This window comes from Astatotilapia calliptera, chromosome 10 (genome assembly GCF_900246225.1).
Source record: "Astatotilapia calliptera chromosome 10, fAstCal1.2, whole genome shotgun sequence".
NCBI classification, from domain to species: Eukaryota; Metazoa; Chordata; class Actinopteri; order Cichliformes; family Cichlidae; genus Astatotilapia; species Astatotilapia calliptera.
Window position 1 is genome coordinate 22,783,401 of NC_039311.1, and position 20,030 is coordinate 22,803,430.

At 40.3% G+C, this 20,030-nt stretch overlaps 1 protein-coding gene across 4 annotated transcripts in view; it reads left to right on the top strand.

The window, feature by feature from the left end:
* The first annotated feature begins 1,789 nt into the window (after nucleotides 1-1,789).
* The window catches only part of acsl6 (acyl-CoA synthetase long chain family member 6), a 37,702-nt gene continuing 19,461 nt past the window's right edge, over nucleotides 1,790-20,030 (top strand). Inside the window, exons 1-6 of one of the 4 annotated variants that reach the window (XM_026181488.1) lie at nucleotides 1,791-1,946; nucleotides 2,128-2,203; nucleotides 3,159-3,283; nucleotides 14,577-14,797; nucleotides 16,080-16,194; nucleotides 17,776-17,840. In XM_026181488.1, the coding sequence (XP_026037273.1) occupies nucleotides 3,238-3,283; nucleotides 14,577-14,797; nucleotides 16,080-16,194; nucleotides 17,776-17,840 (447 nt within the window). In that variant the 5' untranslated portion in view covers nucleotides 1,791-1,946; nucleotides 2,128-2,203; nucleotides 3,159-3,237. Of the gene's footprint in view, nucleotides 2,204-3,158; nucleotides 3,284-6,358; nucleotides 6,630-14,576; nucleotides 14,798-16,079; nucleotides 16,195-17,775; nucleotides 17,841-20,030 lie in introns of those variants that run through there. The other 3 variants (XM_026181487.1, XM_026181489.1, XM_026181490.1) reach the window with 3 other exon arrangements.

Consider the following 20,030-nt stretch of genomic DNA (forward strand, 5'->3'; position numbering starts at 1 on the left):
ATTATTGTTTTTACATTGTATGCATCCATTTATGTGTGTGTCATCAAAATATGGTTCCAAAGCCAACTCATGAAGAGTCACATGGGGGGGCAATAATTATCTGAATCGAATTTTTACGTTTTCTCATTTCCAAAAAGGAAAAACAGAACAGTCTAATTTTTATAATAGTTTCATTTTAATGGAGAGACAGAATGACGGGCTCAACAAGAAGCTTGATGACAAGATGCCAAGCTTCTTGTTGTGATCATTTGGAAAAGGAAGAAATACAAAATGACTATCAGTCCAGAGATCCATGCAAGGTCTTGCTTCATGGGGTGAGCATGACAATGAGAAAGATGTCCAAAACTACAGGGATATGCTAATGATCTGAAGGCAGCTGTGACTCCAAGGTCACCCTGCTCAACATGAGTTTGCCAGTTAACACCTGCAAATCTGACAGAAGTCTGCAGGCCACAGCCAAGAAGAAAAGAAGTGGGCCAAAATCTCTCCTGAGATGTGTGCAAACCTGGTGACCAACTACAAGAAACATCTTACCTCTGTGTGGTTGCCAACAAGGGTTTCTTCTGGTGTGTTTTCTTCTAGAGCCATAAAAGATCTCCGCCCCACCCCCACCCCTAATTTATCCCTCCACTTACATCATTTCTGGTTTATCTATCCCAGCATCCATGATCTTTGCCCCATTCTGCATCTGGGCAATTCTGCTGGTTGCTTTGTGTAAACTTGTATACTGCTACTAATAATAATAATAATTGTCTGACTGATGAAGGATAATAAAAGATACTAAATAATATGAATGCATGCAGGCCCATCAGACTCAGTTGTATCAATAAAAGGAAATAATATCCATAAACTCTATAATTCCACTTGATTACATGACATAAAAGTATCCCATCTGGTCATTCAGCAGAAACACGTTCACCTCTGCTCTTATTGATAAAGCAACAGATGATTAAAAGCGCAGCAGAATAATAAAGGGAGTTATTAACTTTATTGCTGTAAAGTTAAATATGTGCCTATAATGGAACGAGAGGCTGAAAGATTTTTTAAATCTTAAAATAAAGATTTCTATTCCTTTAGAGAGCCTTTTCCCCTCTCTATATCGGCTTTTTATTCCCTCTGACTCCTTACTAATCACCCCATGTACTGTTCTCCCTATGTGTTGAACTCCTTGAGCGTGAACATTAATAAACAGCCAGACAAACTCCTTTTCAAGAGCCAGGAAAGAGAGCGTGTTTGATCCTTTAATGACATGACATAATGAATTGACATCAATGAACTGGAGTGAAACTAGAAAGACATATAAAACAACTCTTAATAGACTATCATATTATCTGCACATAAGTATAGTTATCCAATAACACAGTAGAATACAAAATCAGTATCCTATAGATATGCAATCTGGTATTAATATAACGGACAACAAGCTAGCAACGGGTAAACATACACTTGTATCATTAGCTTACAGGCTAAAAATGTCACAAAACACACTATTATTAATTTCTGGACATACAAGGTACTGATAGAACTTACAGCCTTTGCTTTCTGAAGGACTCATCTGAAGGATTGTTTTGCATTTAACATAAATTGCCTAAAAGGTGTAGCCATGCTTTTCCCACTGTTTTCTACACTTCCCGTTTCCTGTCTATCCAAATTTCAAATTAAAACTTTTGACATTTATGAAAATAAATAATAGAAATACAATTTTCATGGCTACATATTTGTACACCCCATGTTTCTGTAAGTATAATATAATTATATTCCATAATAGTATATGCTAACTTTTGATGATTTTGCAGTGATATCTTTTAGCTACTGAACTGTTTTTTCCCTTATTTTTTCCTCATATGTGTACTTTGATCCCATTGCAAAATAAATAAACTCAATTCCAGTGACCTCACCAAAAACTCCATTCGTCCTCCTCGTGTCGTGCAGCTGACACACCACAGGTGACATGATTAGTTTTTACAGACCACACTGAGATTAAAAAGACATTCACAGTCTTAAATTTGATTTCATCCTCTGTTTGTGGGTCTGCTTGTTCATTCATCCACTTTGAATAAATGGACCCGGCTAATTTTCCCTCTGAAGGCTCGCCTGCTCTTTGCCTCATCAGTGTCTTCTTCGCAGGAGGAAGAGAAAAGGAGAAGGTGGCATTGCTGGGAGTGACAGATTACTGGTCGAGAGGAGTGACCCATTTAATAAGGTCAGTCACATGATGGCAACACCATAAGCCTGTTGGTCACTCCAGTGGTGACCAGCCTGCTCACTGAGGAGTTATGTGTGAAGATGAATTAATAGCATTTAGGCCACTATGTTACCAGAGACACTTATGAGGGTTTCAGTTTTAACTAAACACACAAAGAAAAGGTCAAATAAAAGTAAGAGCCTCCAAAAATAATCTGTGGTGTAGTTACATATGAAGATGCTTAAGATAGCAATTCGATTATTTTAAAGAGCACGAGAAGTGCCCTCTCTGTCTCTCTCTGTCGCTCTGTCTGATCATCTCTTTGTCAGCCCTTTCTCAAGGTTACTTTAGTTCAATGGGAGTGTCTTATTTGGACCACGTGATCCTGATGCAAAGTTACTCTGTGTCAAAGCTGTGCTCAGCTGCAGGGATGGCGTGATGTACCAAATGATACCCCCCTAGAAATAAATCAATATATAAAATAAATAAATAAATAAACACTGGGAGAAAAAAGATATAAGCTTTAGCTGAATTTATTTAATCGGGAAATTAAAAAATGTGAATGACCGAAATGCATCATGCAGATGCAGCTTTAGACACTTGCGTAGTTATTTTGCGACAAATGAGAGAATCAGCTGACCACTTAATGCGTATGAGCATGCAGCGAGAACGGATAGTTCATCCCCAATAACCTTGGTGTCGATCGGATCTTCCCGCACGACCTACAAGCCCCTCATATTCAGCAGGGGAGTCTGCCATTGCGCAGCAGCCAACTGGGTGAAGGTGGGAAATCCACTAAGAGCGAGGATGCTTCTATAGGGAGTCGGGGTTTATTTCCTCAGTCAACATTTTCAGTTTTTTCAAGCGAAATTTACGCTGCTGGAAATCGCCATCCCCTGCCCGGCTCCCCCACTGTGGTCTGTCTCAGTTATATTGTCAACCCCCCCTCCTCTCTGCCTCCTTAATCTCCCAGATTGTCGGCGACTTGCTGCAGTCGATGCTGCAGTTCTGAACCGCTCCTGCGCCGGGACAGCTGACTCAATGAGAAAGACATGCTCGCATTCGTTTTGGTCTCTGGGTCTCTCTGGATTATATTAGGTGAGTCGTGAATGCCTCTTTCTCATTTTGATTCATTTGAACGATTTAGCGTCGCTGGGCTGGAGGCCAAGAAAAAAAGCGGATGCACCTGCCGCGCAGTGGGCCGAGGCGCATTCGTGTCTCATTCATTACCGGCTTTTTTATTTTTCCGAGGCTGTGCTTGAATATTTCAGTTTTTACAGACGACACTGCAAGAAGCTTTAGTCGCGATCCATTGCTGCATTTGGCGGTTTGCCTGCACCGCAGGACGCGGGTGACATTTTTTCATTTTCTCAGGCTACACGTGTGTTAAGTCAGCCCGGGGGCAGGCGTTAGCATTTTACCCTAGCGGGCTCTAGCTCCAAGGAAGCGCAGGGCTCGGATTTCTGGTCAAGAACTCCGAGATTAACAGGCCAACATCATCGAGGGATGCATTCAGGTGGGCATTAGCTACCTCTAATCAGGTATGGAGTGGGATGGACGACTGGTTGCCATGCGGCTGGGTCCGCGCGGCTGTTCCGGGTATCAGGGTTTTAATGTAAAAGTGTGTGCTTTGTGCTTAAATCCAACTATTAAAGACGAGGCTGGAAGCTGGAAGAGATGAAAGGGGTACATTTAAGGTTGGACCGCCGCTAAGGTCGTATGACATTGTGCGTAGAACCCGGACACACGTCATTTAAACCCCCACCCCACCCCCTGTTAGCTCACGTCTCCCAAAAGCCGGCCATTCACACCCTCGCGTCTGCTGTGCGCCTCTACTTCAACCTCGCTTTCAATAATCTCATATCAAACACATCAGATGGGCAGAAAGCCGGTTTTAAAAGTCATCATTTCGCCCATGATGTCGTCCGCCATGCTTCCGTGATGGAGGATGAGGGGATGAGGAAGGATGAAGATCGATGACGCGCTTCAAGTGGCTGCCGCTGATTGGACGGAGCTGTCCATGAGCGAGCAGTGCTGAAATCCTGCGGCCTACCGGCAAACTACCGGGCACGGCGTGCTCGCTTTCACCAACACGACCCCCACCCTGGTTTTACGCACCGATTCTTAGGGGTGTTGGAGCTGAGCAGAGACACCATTGCTTGACATCCGAATAAATAATATCAAAATAAATAAAGTACTTAAAAAAACATCAGTTTCGAGCTGTGATGTTAAAAACTGAGGGATTCTCATATGATGAAAGAAACTGCAGGTAGTGAAGGCTGTTTGTTTGTTTGTTATTAAAGGATTGTGGCGGTAGATTATGTGCCAGCTCGGTAGGTTTAATGGCAAATAGGCGGAGGTTATTAATCCTCCAAAGAACAGGTCGCACCGCAGCGACGAACATGTGGTAACAGCTGGCGTTTTGACTGGTGCGCATTAATATTCCATGTTGCAGTTACAGGTTTGAATGTGCTTTGTACGCAATCACTTGGAGTCTGTGATCCAAATTTAAGATGAAATGAATTGTTCGCTTGAAAATAAAGATCCCTTGGGAGCACTCAATGCACCTCTCACCTGTCACCACATCCCAACGCCCTGCTGCTCCTTAGAATAAATAATGCATTTTAATCAACGGCTAGTGCAGCCCTACACATGGTGTAAGCCTATTCTTTTTCCTCCCTTAATATTTAATTAAATAGATAGGGGCGGTTTCACCCCGCCCTTTGCCAAGAAACAGCCAATGGTGTTTTAGTATCCAAGCAGAGCAGCTCCTCTGTTTAACGTAACACAAGCCTTGTGCACACCAGGGGACTGCTGACTTGTAATTGGATGACTATCCAGTACATCATCATGCTCTTTTTTTTCTTTTATTCACACTGAGAATCTTTTGCCTCTTAAATTAGAAACGACAACATGAAGGAAGTTGCACTGTGAAAATGCTGAAATGAAATTCCTCTAATTAAAGAAGAACTGCATGACTGGGCAATCTTATAAGACAAATCTTGAGGGTTAAGTAATTCCTGCTGTGCAATAATAACTGCTTGTTACTGACCACTTTCACTGAATCCTAGAAGTGAGGTGAATTCCAGGAAAGGTCATTTTATTTGGAGCGGTGGATGGAAATTTGCTAACAAGCATGACCTTAAAGTGGTGCATAGAAGATATATTAAACAAATGCAACACCTTAAGTACATATCCCCGAAGACAGTAATAATAAAATTAGGCAGTCTGGGTGTTCTCAGGGCCATATGTCAGCATGGATTTTTGCTGTTTCAGCAGTCTGTGCACACTCTTCCACATATTGTGGGATGATGGGTGATGGTTCAGTATTAAGTGCTGTGCAGCTGTCTGCCTCCCTCTTTCTCATATACATTTGTTTTTTAAGTGGTGCAGTACTGTACCGTACTCTAAAATGCTCCATCTTTGTTGACTGGATATTGCCTGTCATGAGCCTTAAACGAATCAACTCCCTTTCTGATTAAAGACTTTAAAAAAAATTTGTGAGCATCTACAGCTGCATGCTGGTCAGTAAGAAAGTGTTCTTAAACAAAATAACAGCCATTTAGAACATGTTTTAGAATATACCTATGTTTCCTCGTTCCTCTAAAACTGTATGTGTGCAAGGAGAACACCCTCTCTAAAAAGGAGTGAAGGTGGTTGTCTTTGCCTGGAGTTCACAGACTGTAAAATAAGGCTGTAAAAACACAACACTATGCATGTACACTGTGGTTAACACTTTTGCAAAAGTGTTGTTTTGGGGGTTTTTCATCTTTCTGGAAGAAGTTTCAGTTAAAGGGTGTTGCTCTATTTTTTAAAAATCATATATATACACACACAGACACACAGTGACTTGTTAATGATCCTACCCCTCCAGCTTGAGATCTAAAAGTCTGCTTTCTCTCTCACTTTGATAGTCAAATTAAACTGTGAGCAGCATCAGTTGATGTGTGTGTGTGTGATTTGTTTAAATGCGCACGGGTTTCTTTGCATATAGGTGGGTACGCGTGTGTGTATTGTTTGACACTATTCCAGGCCAGTGTGTGTGTGTCATTTCCACTTACTGAAGGAGAAGTTGAGTCTGCATGTTTAGGCAGCGAGAGCCAGAAAGAGAGACACACATACACACACACACACACACACACACACACACAGCATCAGGGAGGAGGGGTGGGTGGGTGTGGTGAGAGTGTGCAGCGTCTGTTGAGCCGAGGGTGGTGTGATACGGAAGCCAGCCAGGCTCAAACGAGGCCAAAACGCTTCTCGCTTCCCTCCTCTTGCTTGCCTCAGCTTAATCTGGCTGTTGGCACTGGCAAGGTAATCACTAGTTTGCACCGGGCAATGTGATATCCGCCCGGTACCCCTTGACACACATCACCTGCACACACACCCACCTACACAGACACACATCACACCTCACCGGCTGCCTGGCTTCCCCGACGCCTTTGTAAGTGCCGCTGACTAGACCACATCTGCTTTTAGATCTGCTGCCTGCTTTGTTTGCTCGATATTTCTCTTTTTTATTACAGTGCTGCATTTTTTTTAACATATTCTGTATATGTTGTATATTCCAGTCCCTTCTGCTCAGTATATCCATATTACTTATTTATTCTGCACCTTATATCTTTAAATGTTCTTGCATGAGCAATACCTGCTCTACCCCTCCTTGACTGAGATGCAGGAGTGGGGGAAAGGATCATTCTTCTGCACCGGATATTACAGCATCTCTGCAAGTATTCCTTATTGAGCATGACAGAAAAAAGTTGTGGTTTAAGTCATGAGGTGTGGGCAGAAAGAGATATGAATGAGTGGCTAAAAGAGAGTGACTTTAAGCAAGGGTAGGTGGTGTTCTGGGATGATTAAGCACTGATTAATTGTTTTTATTTATTTATTTTAAAGAAAAAAAAAGAAAAGCATGAGCAAGAAGAGCGATACCGTGCACTGACGCGAGTGACACTACAAAGAGAAGGAGGTGAATTTGAAGAATAAGAGAAAGCTGAGCAGGATGTCTTTAAATAGAATACTGTAGTGAGGTTACTGCTGGTCATCTGTCTCTGTGCTAATAGGTTGTAATCTCACCAGGTTGGACTCTAATCATTGGTGATGTCCCTCGGATGGGCCGATGGGGCGGGACTTAAGGACGAAGGGTTGTGTTTCCTTCACTTTAAGCCTCAGAGGTCAAAGGAAGTCTAACTGACCCATTCACTTCCCCTGATCACTGCATAGATTGCTGTGCCCCTGCACCAAAATCTTTGCTAAGTGAAATCTTCCTGAGACAGGAAGGGAAGGAACCTCTGGGGCTGAGGTGGTACGATAAGGAGCCAACGTTTCATGCAATTTCACTAATCTAACTGGTTAAATAAAGCAGCAGAACTCCTTCGCATTTCTGTTTTCCGTCTCTATTTAAGGGAACTCTTTAAAGAAACTATGCGAGGGAGGCTGCAGTTGCGAATCCCCTTTGCTCCATGTAATTCATCTTCAAATCAGTGAATCGCAGTTCCGTTCATTTTTTTTTTTTTTTGCTTAAAAATGTGTACTTCAGTATATCCAAGTGAGTACATATGTATGAAAAATTACAATGTTTATTTTTGTAACCCAGCTGTTCACGCGCAGCATGTGCACTAGACGTTTTGTAACAGATACGTTGCAGTCAGTGTTATCTTCTTTCAGTTTTCTGACTGTGCACATCTGTCAGGCTTGCAGCCAAGTGTATGTCTGCTCATGTCTACTCATTTTCTTTTTCCTCCAAGCATATTTTTTCACACTCTCTATTCAGTCTGTTTTACCTCATGAATTAGGGCGCTTGCCTCACTTTCTCACTTTAGGTCAGATTGCAGGGTCGATCACTGGTACAGATCTGAAGTCCTGTGTTTTAAAAATGACATATGGTCACTTGATGGTTATTGAATCTGTTTCATATGGAAAATCCCAAGAAGTCATCAACAAAATGCTGAGAAAACCAGAGAAAATAGAAGGCACAGCTCTGCAACCATTTACAGCAGTGGGACACTTTGCTCAGCTTTTTGTTATACAGTATTACCCGATTATAAAACTCAGAAACAGCTACGCTATCTCCACGACTGTTGGAAGCTCAGCCATAGCTTTACAGCATCTCAGTTGCAATAAACCCTTATCACTATTTTATTGCAGACATCTGTCCACAGACTTCCCTTGCAGTGGCTCAGGAGAATGAAGGTTTTTGCAACCTGCTAACTGTAAGATTCAAATGACAATGCTTGTCAAGCAGCCTGAGCTGTAAATGCAACAGAGTTGCATTTACTTCCTTGGGTTTTTGAGGGTGCAATGTGTTTGCCATTGTACAAATTAAACAGAGAGGCCTTTGAGTTCATATGCTGATGCTGAAGGTCACTGCTGTTGCTGATGGGGTCTCTGCTGACCTGCTGTTCTCCTGTCACGACAGCTGAAGCAACACTCTTTGTAGGAGGCAGCGGGGAGGAACTTAATGGCTTGTATGGGGATGTGTTTATTTGTGTGTCTATATGTGTGTAAGTGTGTAGGGAGCAGGTGCTTTGGTGGTGTTTCATTGAGGTTACCACAGGACATCCTATAGCGAAGACTTGACCCTTTATATAAAAGTATCATGCAAACCAAAGTGCACAGCCTGATCTTAACTACGGAAAATTATTTTAAAATGTAATTTTGCTACTAAGATTAAATGCTTCTGGACCTCGTAGCTGTCAGAAGAGTGCTTCTCTTCCACCATTTGGAAAAGTGTACCAATAATTCACCTGGAGTGAAGGATGCTGCTTGTTATCTGGATAAAAACTGAAGAAGACAGCATGTACTGAAGGAGCCTCCTGAATGACTGGCTGCCCAAGTTTGTTGTATAAGGACTTGTTAGACCGCTTGCTGCCTCTCAAACCTTTTCTGTTGCTCTGTAGTCTGGTATCACTTTAAATTATCCGATATTGTCATGAAAACTTACAAATAAAGTTTTTTTAGGACAGTTTTCAGCTTTAAAGATGTCCTGCTATACTTTGTTTTTATTGTCTCTTTCATATTGTGAGAAAACTGGAACTTTTTTTCATTGGCAGTTAAACAGGAATATACAGAAGAGAGCAGCATATAATAAAGCAAGAAATAACAATGGCCAATTAAATGTTTGCATCTTTGCTTGAGGCCAATTAGATATCCGGCAGGTTGTGAGTCACCTGCAACTGTCGAGCTATTTGAGGACAAGATGACGTGGCATGATAACATGTGTGTACTAAAGCATTCGTTGCTTTGCTTAAAGTCTGCATGAGTGGCCTCAGTAAACAGATGCCAACAGTGGGTGTCCGTAAATGATAAGCAGATGTGGATTATTTGCAGATGTAGCCTACCCCCCTTGTTTTCAAATCCTTGCTTGACTCATCTTGCTATTAACAGTATTTTTAAACCTGCACCAGACAAAATAACCTTGATAATCTTTAAGCGCCTTCTAGTTTAAGTGGACTAACATGGAACTGCACCTCTTTAAGCTTCAGCTAGCCTGTAACTCGAGACTTTTCCTCATCGTAAGTCTTTTTAGATCTGATGTGTAGAAGAGTAAAATGAAATCTGATAAAGAATGTTAATTTTAGATTTATGAAGTCATATTTTTAGTGATATTCACCCACCCTCAGTGTTCCCAGTTCTGTCTAGTCTTCTTTATTGTCTCCAGATTGAGACGGCGCGTATCTGTGCGTCTGTATTTCTGCATCACTGATCCCAAAAAGTTGATTCTGTTCATCTGGACGTAGCATTTTGTAGTGGGAGAAGTGTTTCTTCGCTCTTCCAAGTGACTACTTCAGTCTCAGGCTACACCTACAGGCCAGTGACCCCTCTTTCAATGATGAGGATGTACACATCCTGAACAGGGAGGAACGCCGGTTTGAGCAGGGAATCAAGGAGGGCTTTTACATGAAAAGGGAAAAGACCATCTCTGAATCGCAGAGTAGGCCTAAGGGTATTTCTTTCGCCATCTTACAAGGCTGTGATTGCTTATCAGTGGTCATGGCAATTTGCATATTAATGATCAAGAAACTCAACTCACAGCCCATTATTCATCACTGGTGCTAGTTTCAGTCATTATGCAAATATACTGTTTAAAAAGTTGGGGAAACCTGCAGTTAGCTGAGACCGAAGAAGACGACATCTGCACAGTGATGCTTTTATAACCAGCCACTCTCTCTTTTCTGCCTCCTTTATTCCAGCTAGCTGCACAGTGGTGTCAGTGGGTTATGAAGTCTGTCTATATTTAGAGCAGGTCGAATGCTGTTCCCCCTCCGCTGCCTCTCTTTGGAAACGCCACTCCACCAATCCACTGCGACTCTTCGCTGCAGCCAAGCCACATTAGTCACAGGACACAAAACAATTCATTCGTGATACAGCCGCAGTTTGATCTAATTACTGCCTTGGCGGTCTATAAATGTTTACGGAGGTCTTCTGGACTTTGGTTTCAAAATCTGTCAACAAGACACAACAGACACATCTCAGTCCCCCAGATGTTGTTTAACATTCATTAAATTTCAACCAGATTTGGACCAGCTTGAAACTTCCAGCCTTCATTTAAATTACAGAAGAAAGAAATCAGACTGTTTCATAATGAAATGTTTGGCTCTGTACTTTGTGATTTAGAGGTGCTGGCAGACATAAGTTACATTTTTCTGTCTGTTTCCCACCCCCCAGTGAAGCTCAGAGTAATGCTTAACAGATATGAATGGTGTCAGTGTGCACATGTAGTTCTTAGGAAGAAGATAAATCAGAGTATTTCCCAAAATATATTCCCCTAATGGTTAATCTTTACCCAAACATAAAGAAAAACCTTCTTTCTTTTTGACATGTAAGTATTTGTTTTATAATTTTACCTCCATATCTAATGATTTTTAACTTTTAAAATCTTCTGTCTGTCTTGATTTTTCAATCAACTTTTACCGTCTTCACTAAGATCCAGTCTTACTGAATCCAGCTGCACACAACAGGCAGCTCAGTGGCTCTGGACATTTAATTATAGAATTAGCTCTGACAATCTAACTGCTTTAGTATCCACACAAATGCGAGCAATCAGTGCAGTGTGATTTAGAGCCATTATGAAGTGGCAGCTTTTACTTATTGTGCTAAACTTTTCCCGGTAGTTGAGCTGCTTTAATTTCCCCCTCATTATTACTGGAACATTTCAGATTTTAAAAAAGGCCAACAGAAAGAGAGAAAATATCTGAGAAGTGCGGCAGAAAAAAGAGAACTACGGACAACTGCGTTATTACAGGGCCGGTACTGTTTTCAGACACGAGAGGGATGCTGCGGTTTCTCACTTACAGGTGATAGTTTCTGTGTGAGCAGAAACTGGACTCAATTTAGAGGACTCTAGCCAAAAAAATAAAAAATAAAAATGGGATGGCAGTGTCAGAAGAGATGAAGACATTGCGCAACAGGCCTGAATTAAAGCAGAGGAAGTGATGAGTACCAGCTTACTGTATCTTAACGTGTTGTCATATGTCAGTGGGGCTTTACAAATGACTGTAGCAACTGACTGCCGTTAGCATCAGGGTGTCGGTGTGTTTTTGCGGTTGTATCAACTGAAAAATGATACTGTAGGGTGAAAGTGTGGTCACGGGGTTGTAATAATATCTGTGAGCATGTATTCATATATAGCAAGACTAAAAAGGTCGAGTTTGTGATGACTTTGTGACAGTAAAATATATCATTTAAACTTTGAGTAGCAATACAGCTGCATGCATGACCCTGGATGAAGTGTATTTTGAATTTAAGCTTCGTAAGAGAAACTTATGAGTGCAGGAAGCAGTGCACATGTTTCTTTACGTTAACACACGCAGCACCTGTTTCTCCATCTTCCAGGCTAATCAAGCTTTAAGCAGCTGAAGACTATTTTACACTTACACACTGTCAGTTGAGGAGACTCACAACGGGTATTAGGTGTTACTTTTGAAATTTTGACTGTTAGTTTTGTTTTCCGTCATCAGCCTTTTGAAATGATTGCAGCCAGCGTGACTCATCGGGTGCAACACCTATAGATGATATCTCTTTGATGGGAATTTAGTAACCCAATGGAAATGTGCATTATGCAAACACTAAGTGGATATTTGGCTGCTTCACACTTTTTTTTCCTTACGTTTAAATTTGCAGAAATAGATAAAAGATTAATTGCTTCATAATCTGGACTGTGTACCCTCCAGTGTAGACGAGGTTTTTAAAATGCACTCTCAAGTCAGGCTATTCAGGGGATACAATAAGCCCATTATTTACTTTTCTCCCTTTGTATTTTTACTATTTTGGATAAATAGAAAAAGATGGTAGTTGTTTTATGTCTTCTAAATTCAGCTAATTTTTGGAAAGTTTTTAAAGCATCATGTGGGTTCATGTGATTCCGCCTCACTTTAGTAGTTTAGTGCACAGAATAGTGGTTCCGCTCTAAAATGACAGGTGAATGAGGAAGTCAGCGTTCCCACGACCTGATGTATTTATACTTACCAGCTTCATTGTCTGTTGGTGTTTGTGTCTGTGCATGCATGTCGGGAGAGAGACATGCATGAGAGTGAGAGACAGACAGACAGACGGTGAGACGAGACAGGAAGTGTCTGATTGGCTGTTAATTGTAGCACTGCCCCGACAGTTCATTAGATCAGATGGTGCTGTCTCTGACTCATGTCCTAGGGGAGGGAAGGAAACCCCCTCCCCACTCAGCACTACAGCCAGCCACCCCCTTGGATAAATTATGTATTTCTTGATATGTGTGTGTGTGTGTGTGTGTATGACTATGCAACTATTCCACTACGGTTTAACCGCTGTCCTTTCTAGTCATCAGTATAGATAATCTCTCCTGGCCTTCTTTTACAGTAAAAATGAGAAATGTGGGGGTGAGACCCCTCAAACACCAGCTTTTGAGTATAAATTAAGTGTTTCAGGTCATTTCGCTTCGGTGAAGGAGTAGCGAGGTCAAATATGCCCACGTATAGCCACAAAAACCTGTCATAAAGTGATGGAAACAAGTCTGAGAAATTAGTGGGAGGGATTAATTTTCTAGTTGTGTTTTAAATGTCTCAGTCTTCATCTTAGGAAGCTGGTTCACATGTGAAGTTGTTAAAGAGCTTACATGATCACATCCTGAGCAAGGCTTTCTTTTCAGTGGCATGAAATGTGAACTGTTATGTGAAATATGAAAAAGTCTAGAACTAGCACTCAATAAAAATTTGTATAGTTTCACGCGTGTTTGAGAAGCTGTGATTCACAAGACCTTGATTTAATCTGAAAAATAAATACTCCTGTTTGGTTTTAGGTAACTGAATAGATATTATATAGAGATTCGTTAACAAACTGGCATTTGACCTCACATTAAGCCCGAGAGTATACTTTTAATGTTCTAAAAAAGACCATAGAGACATGGAGAAGACGAATAAGAAGAAGAAACAAACCAATTTTTTTAAAAGAAAATTCAGATTTAGCTTCACAGCTTGACTGTGGAAGTGAAAGATTAAGTATTTTACGCCTCTTTAATTTTTATGCTTATTGCTGCAGACTACTAACAGCTACCAGACAGTGGTTTTGTCTGCTTTAACCCTTCTTCCTTTTTTCCTTGAAGCACAGACATTCTGTGTGGAAAGTGCACATGTGGGTTTTCCTCACATGCAATGAAAAAAAAAGCATAAGTGCCATCCCTTGGTTTAAAAAAAACTAAAGAGTAGGCTTGCACATATTAGTATATGTAACAAGTAGATACTGCAGTCAGTGGCGGTTTATCTATAAGCAGCGTTAACTGCGGACATCAATATGAGGATGCAGAAGAAAGAGACTTGAGACAGAAATATGAGGTCATGTTAGTGTATTGTTTGCCTTTTTCAGGCAAGTAACAAGGATTAGTGCCCAAAAATGTGATTATCTGAAAGCAATACACCTGTCAAATCTGATTTGTCATATAAACAAAACAATCAGTAGCACTTTATTATATGGCTCATATAATAATATATGATTCCTCTAGGATTACAGGCAATCTCATTGTGTTTTACCTAAAATTTCATGTAATTATATTTAACTGCAAATGCTTCCAGGAAGTGAAACACTACTTAAAGTTACAGTATAATTATACCTTTCCTGTGAAATACCAGAAGTTACACACTATTACGCTACTACTTACAATATAATTATTTCTTCATACTTATTTTTCTTTAATTATTACTTAATGTATTGACCAGCAAGGATTTGTAGGTAAGTATACATCATAATTTCAGCTAAATAGATTTAAATTACTTTTGATTCCAGGGGAATCGATCCCACCAAACATTGAGTAAAATATTGATTTACCCTCCTCCTTAGCAAGTTGTGTTTAAGAAAAATGAATAATGGTTTGAAAGGCGTTGTAAGAAATCATTAGTAAAAGACTGCCTTGTCACTTCTTCAGAGCTGAGTTCCACCCTGATGGAGAAGATGCAGGCCCAGGAGATGATGAGTGGCCTGAGGATACCGGAGATGGACGAGCTCGGTCAGTTCTTCCGCTCCCTGCCGACCTCCACGCTTGTGGGCATCGGCGCTCTGACAGCTGTGCTGGCGTACTGGTTAGCCACCAGACCCCGTCCCATCAAACCCCCCTGCAGCCTTCTGCACCAGTCTGAGGAAGTGCCGGTGAGATATTCACAGGTCCATAAAAGCGTTAAGTTTTGCATTCCCAAATGCTTTCAGTAACATAGACATGTTTGGACATTCAGGCACAAGTAGTAGATATTTTTCATGTTAGTCTAGTCCTTCACAGTAAAATGGGGTCGATCAGTACTCTCTGTGGATTTTCTTTTGTTTTGTTTTAATGCACTCATGTAGGTCACCTTCAATTGTTAGCAGCCAGTGACGACACTAGGCTTTGTGTCTAATAATAAAGGCTAGTATTTTAGTTTTCTTTGCCCTAGCTTATACCTGTCAGGTTATTCTAAGCATCTGAAGCTCGTTACGACAGATGGCCTTCTGATCTCCTCCTCTTCTTTTCTAATAACAGGCAGTAATGGAAACCACAGTAGTACAAATGTAAGCAAAATCAAACATCGAAAGTAGCCTTTCATGCCTTGTTACTGTAACAGTTTCCATAATATGCCAAAAACTCTCGTACTGTAGCTTTTAGCAGATGTGTGGTTTTTATTGTTTTGATTGAAACACAGTCCTTCACAAGCATACACTACGCAACTTCCTGTATTTGGGAAATAGAGAGCTAAAAGACAGAGCAACCAACAAATTCTACTTCTACTTGACTTTTAGTTAATACTGAAGCGCTAAGGGGAAATTGTGCCCTTAGTTTAAACCCTTTTACTGGTTTAAACTAACCACCATACCAGTGAAACCAAACACTAGGTTTTTCACCCATACTTTGCACCACAGGCCTCCGAATACCAGCCTTACCCTGCAGCATCATGTTGTAGTGTAATGTGAAACCTCGAGAGGCTTGTTTTCTCTTTTTTCATATACATATATATATATATACCTATACGTGACACAAGCCACAGTACAAGCATGTAGTGTACAGTGTGTCTTGAGTCCTGGCTGCCTAATCTGTTCAGTCCTTTCAGGCTAAATGACTCATTTACAAAGTGGAATTTGCATCTACTATTGTTTTCTTTATGGGAATGAGCTCTAGTCATCCAGAATGTGTCTGCAGTCTAAACACAGAGGAAGCTTAGCAGCTCACATATTTTTATAGGCATTTGTTAGCTGACAAAAGAGATGGATTATCTCTTAGAGGAAAAGTTAGACAAATTTCTTCCTAAACTCCTCCACGCTCGGGTATCTATTTGACAGTGTTTTTACAAGGGAGAAAAATTAGATCTTATACCCTCAGAATTTAGAGGGAAGAAAAAGCCATAGAAATGACTGATGGTGTTGCACTGTTTTCTTTGTCTGTCGCTCTTTCTCTGTGCATCAGCACGAAGATGGGGGTCGCAGGTCTATGATGGGTGACCCCTCCAAGCTGCTGACTCATTACCATGATGACGCCAAGACCATGTATGAGGTTTTCCAGAGAGGACTGCATATATCTGGTGGGTAGGATGTGAAGTGGAAACATTTATACACAAAGCTGGAGAGAGCTGGAGCATGCCAACTTTCCACGTTACTGGACTGGCACTTGCAGATTGGCCTTTACATAAAGGTTTTGTGCTCTTAATGACCACTCAAAGTGCTTCAGACTTCAATGTAGCCTCTGTTCCTCTAGAGTTGCTCAGCTTTTCTCATAAAGAGTCATACCTCTTTTTTTCATTCATGTTCTCATGTACATTTTATAAACCACAGGTTTAATAACAAGTAATGCAGATGATAGAAGAGGTCAAAACATGTAATCTCACTAAATACCACTTGTAAAACTGACATGTAGCCATATTAGTGTCATTCATCCCTTTCTGTCTGTACTTGTATTTACTAATCCTGTCTTTCAATCACCCGAAGACTCTTTAAAAAGACTATGAAGAATATGTCCATATACATTTTACAGTGTATAACATAGGCTGTCATAATCTCAGATTTTCACACTGCCCAAAAATCTCCCTATTTATGTGTTGTTAGTATTGTGTTACTTTAAACAAAAAAATAATAAAACTAAACACGAGCCGTGACTGTAAAACGTTAATGAAAATTTAAAACCTCAAAGCAGAGCAAGGAGCTCTTACAGCTCTCACAATGAAATAGATGTTTTGTTTTGGCACTGTTTTCACATTGATTACAACATAATTTTAAATGATCTAATCTTATTACAATATTAGATTTCCATTTGCCCAATATACAAAACCTGTTTTGGGGTTTTAGCTTTCCAGAGACCCTGATGAAATAAACATCTGTAGCATACTACAGTACAACATAAAGCAGGCTATAAATGTAAGAATGGAAATACAGTTATCTGATCTGAACTCAAACCGTGTTTAAGCTGCCAGACTTGCAGTAAAAATTTCCCACACACGCAAACACACAGAAGTGTGATACAGACAGCACAGTGTGACAGTGCAGTTGTCTGATTGTAAAACCTCCAATCATAGTGTTTCTCTGCTACTGGAGATAAAATGAATCCTGTGGTTGCCAAGGCGATGGCTAGCGTTGCTAACGGTAACAGTGTCAGGGCTCATGGCCAGCAAGTTTAAGACACATAATTGAGTGACTCACAATGCAGAGATATTGCTCAAACCACACCTGCCCCACACTTGTCAGAGTGGGCTCTTCGATAATTGGCCAGATCGTACAGCCACAAGAAAATGACATCAGTTGGTCTGAAGTCGAAATGAATTGTTTTAGTCAGTTTGTCTAAGGCAGTGATAGTCAAGCAGTCTGGGTATTTCACAACTATCTCAGAGATTAGAGAATTAGATCGATTTTATTTTGAACATACAAATGTAACTGAAATAACAAGAGAAAAAAAAGCAAAAAACAAAACTTAAAAATCATCAAGTTTTCATGTATATATCTATGTCTACAGAATGCCTGTGCTCGAAATTATTTCTGCATTAGAAAGGGTTATTTTCACCTTGGTGTGAGCCTGAGGTGTTTAAATTACTATTAGATTTAAAAACCTTAATGATGTTTATGTCCAGTCACATAAGTTAATCATTTGTTTGTCTCCTTTCTGCGTCCAACAGGTGATGGACCTTGCTTAGGCTCACGACTCCCCAACCAACCTTACAAATGGATGTCCTATAAGGAGGTTCGTGCCATTCAGGGGACATGTTTTTTCCCTGTAACAACAACAGCTGAGAGGAGAATAAAACAGGGTGACCCCTCAAAGGGGAAAAGTACCAAATCCTTATGCTACAAAATGCTTCCAGACTTCTGATAAAGCAACATTTATAGGAACTATTTTATACATTATAGCTGCTCAAGCATGATTTTCTGCACCTCACACTTCTGATGCCAAACATAATCATTACAGTCTTTGTAATGGCAGTTGATTGACTACAGTATAAACTGTGCAGACTAGTCTGTCATGTGCCAGTGTAAGACTACAGTCAGATGACGTTTGCAGCATTTACACTGCAGAGACTCTGCAGCACCCACTCTGCCTTAAAACCAAATTTGGTACCATCAAGAGCGCTACTAAATAACTGCAGTCTGCAAACCTTGCTATATATAGATATTGACTGGGCTAAACAACACTTCTACTTTATATGTGCTATAGGCAAGTACTGCTTTAAGTCCAAGAATAGATCCCACACTATGACTTACTTTGTCTGATGTTAACTGGCATTTTTCAGATCAGATCACTATCATGTCTGCCACCCTAAGTTGGCTAAGACGTTAAGAGAAATGATTGATGCTATCCTGCTAGAGCAGACTGACTCTATAACTGCTGTTCACCTTCCATCCTGCAAAATCTGCACAGCACACACGAAAGCTGCAAGCTACTTTGCAGAGGTGCTATTGTTGTTCGTATAAGTTGCTGAATAAGAATATTACTCTTCAACACAGCTAAAGACTTTGTCCCTGGAGGTGAGGTTTCAATTCACATACTTAATGTAGACACACAGAAACAATCTAAAAATACAAGTATGATTATATTCGGAAGACCTGAAATGCAGAGTACATCATTGGCAGGGGTGTAAGGTGTGATTGGCCACCGATGTGAAATAGCTCACCACTTCAAAAGCAGCACGTCCCTTTATTGATTTCTTATACTCTGACTGCTTGCTAACCGGATACACAGCTTTAACTTATATATATATATATATATATATGAAAAATTAAATAACTAAACTATTTTTGTCCCACTTAGTCATGACAGTAACAAAGAAGAATACGGCTGGGAGTTGTGTTTTGGATCTTTGTTTTTTTGCCAGTAAATTTAGATACAAGGTTACCAGTTAATCAGTTTTTATCCTGCTCATTAATTTCTTTCATAAACAATAAAAAAAAATTACATTCCTCTATTTATTCCATGTTTATGTAAGCAGTAGAGACGTTTTTCCACAGCCAGTCCTGTATATTATAAAATTTCAGTCTCCCATCCCGCGTGTTAGTTCCAAGAGCAGGAGATATAATCACTTATGTCATGACTCAGCGATGACTGTGGACCAACATAGATTAAGATAGCTATACAAGGGTATGATATTATTTCTTATAAATATAAAATCAACCAACTGACTGGGGGAAAAAAGGGAATATATTAACTACAAAGTCTTGGTCACTTGTATTATACTGGCTGATTTCAGCTGCATCTTCAGGGCCATGTATGAGCACTGGTTTGTATATAATAATTACACTTCCACCGCCTTCTGCGCTTCTATGTGTGTGTGTGTGTGTGTGTGTGTGTGTGTGTGTGTGTGTGTGTGTGTGTGTCTTGGATATGCCAGTGATTGCAGCACAGTTGGCGAGACATGTGGAAATAGTTATTAAAAGCAGAATAACTGAAAACTTCCCATCATCCAGTAAAGCAGTTTCAGGTTCCAACAAATCTGTGAGCACAAGACACTGGCACTCTCTTGGAAAGTCACTGAAGTAATGCTGGTAGCTGGAGGGAATTTTCTGTTAAAAGCGATGTCAAAATCTACAATACACATGAGATATACGACACCCTGTTTATCTGTGACATCATCGTATTTTACAAGAGAAAAGTGGGTGGAATTTTTTTTTTTTTTTTTTGTCATTCACTCCAATTTCCAGGATGTCAGCCAGGCAAATCTGGACTTGTCTTACAGACTCATTGAGAGACTTAAAAAGCACTGTGAATTTTTTTTTTTCTAGAATGGAAAATAAGGTTTGCCTTAGACCTTTGCTGAAACACGAAATCAAGTGTGTTATTATGTAAGTTTCCACAGCTGTATTAATCCCCATTTACTGTGATGTCTTTCACAATCATGGTAATTTGTAGAATGTGAATCATCAGTATACACAGCAGAAT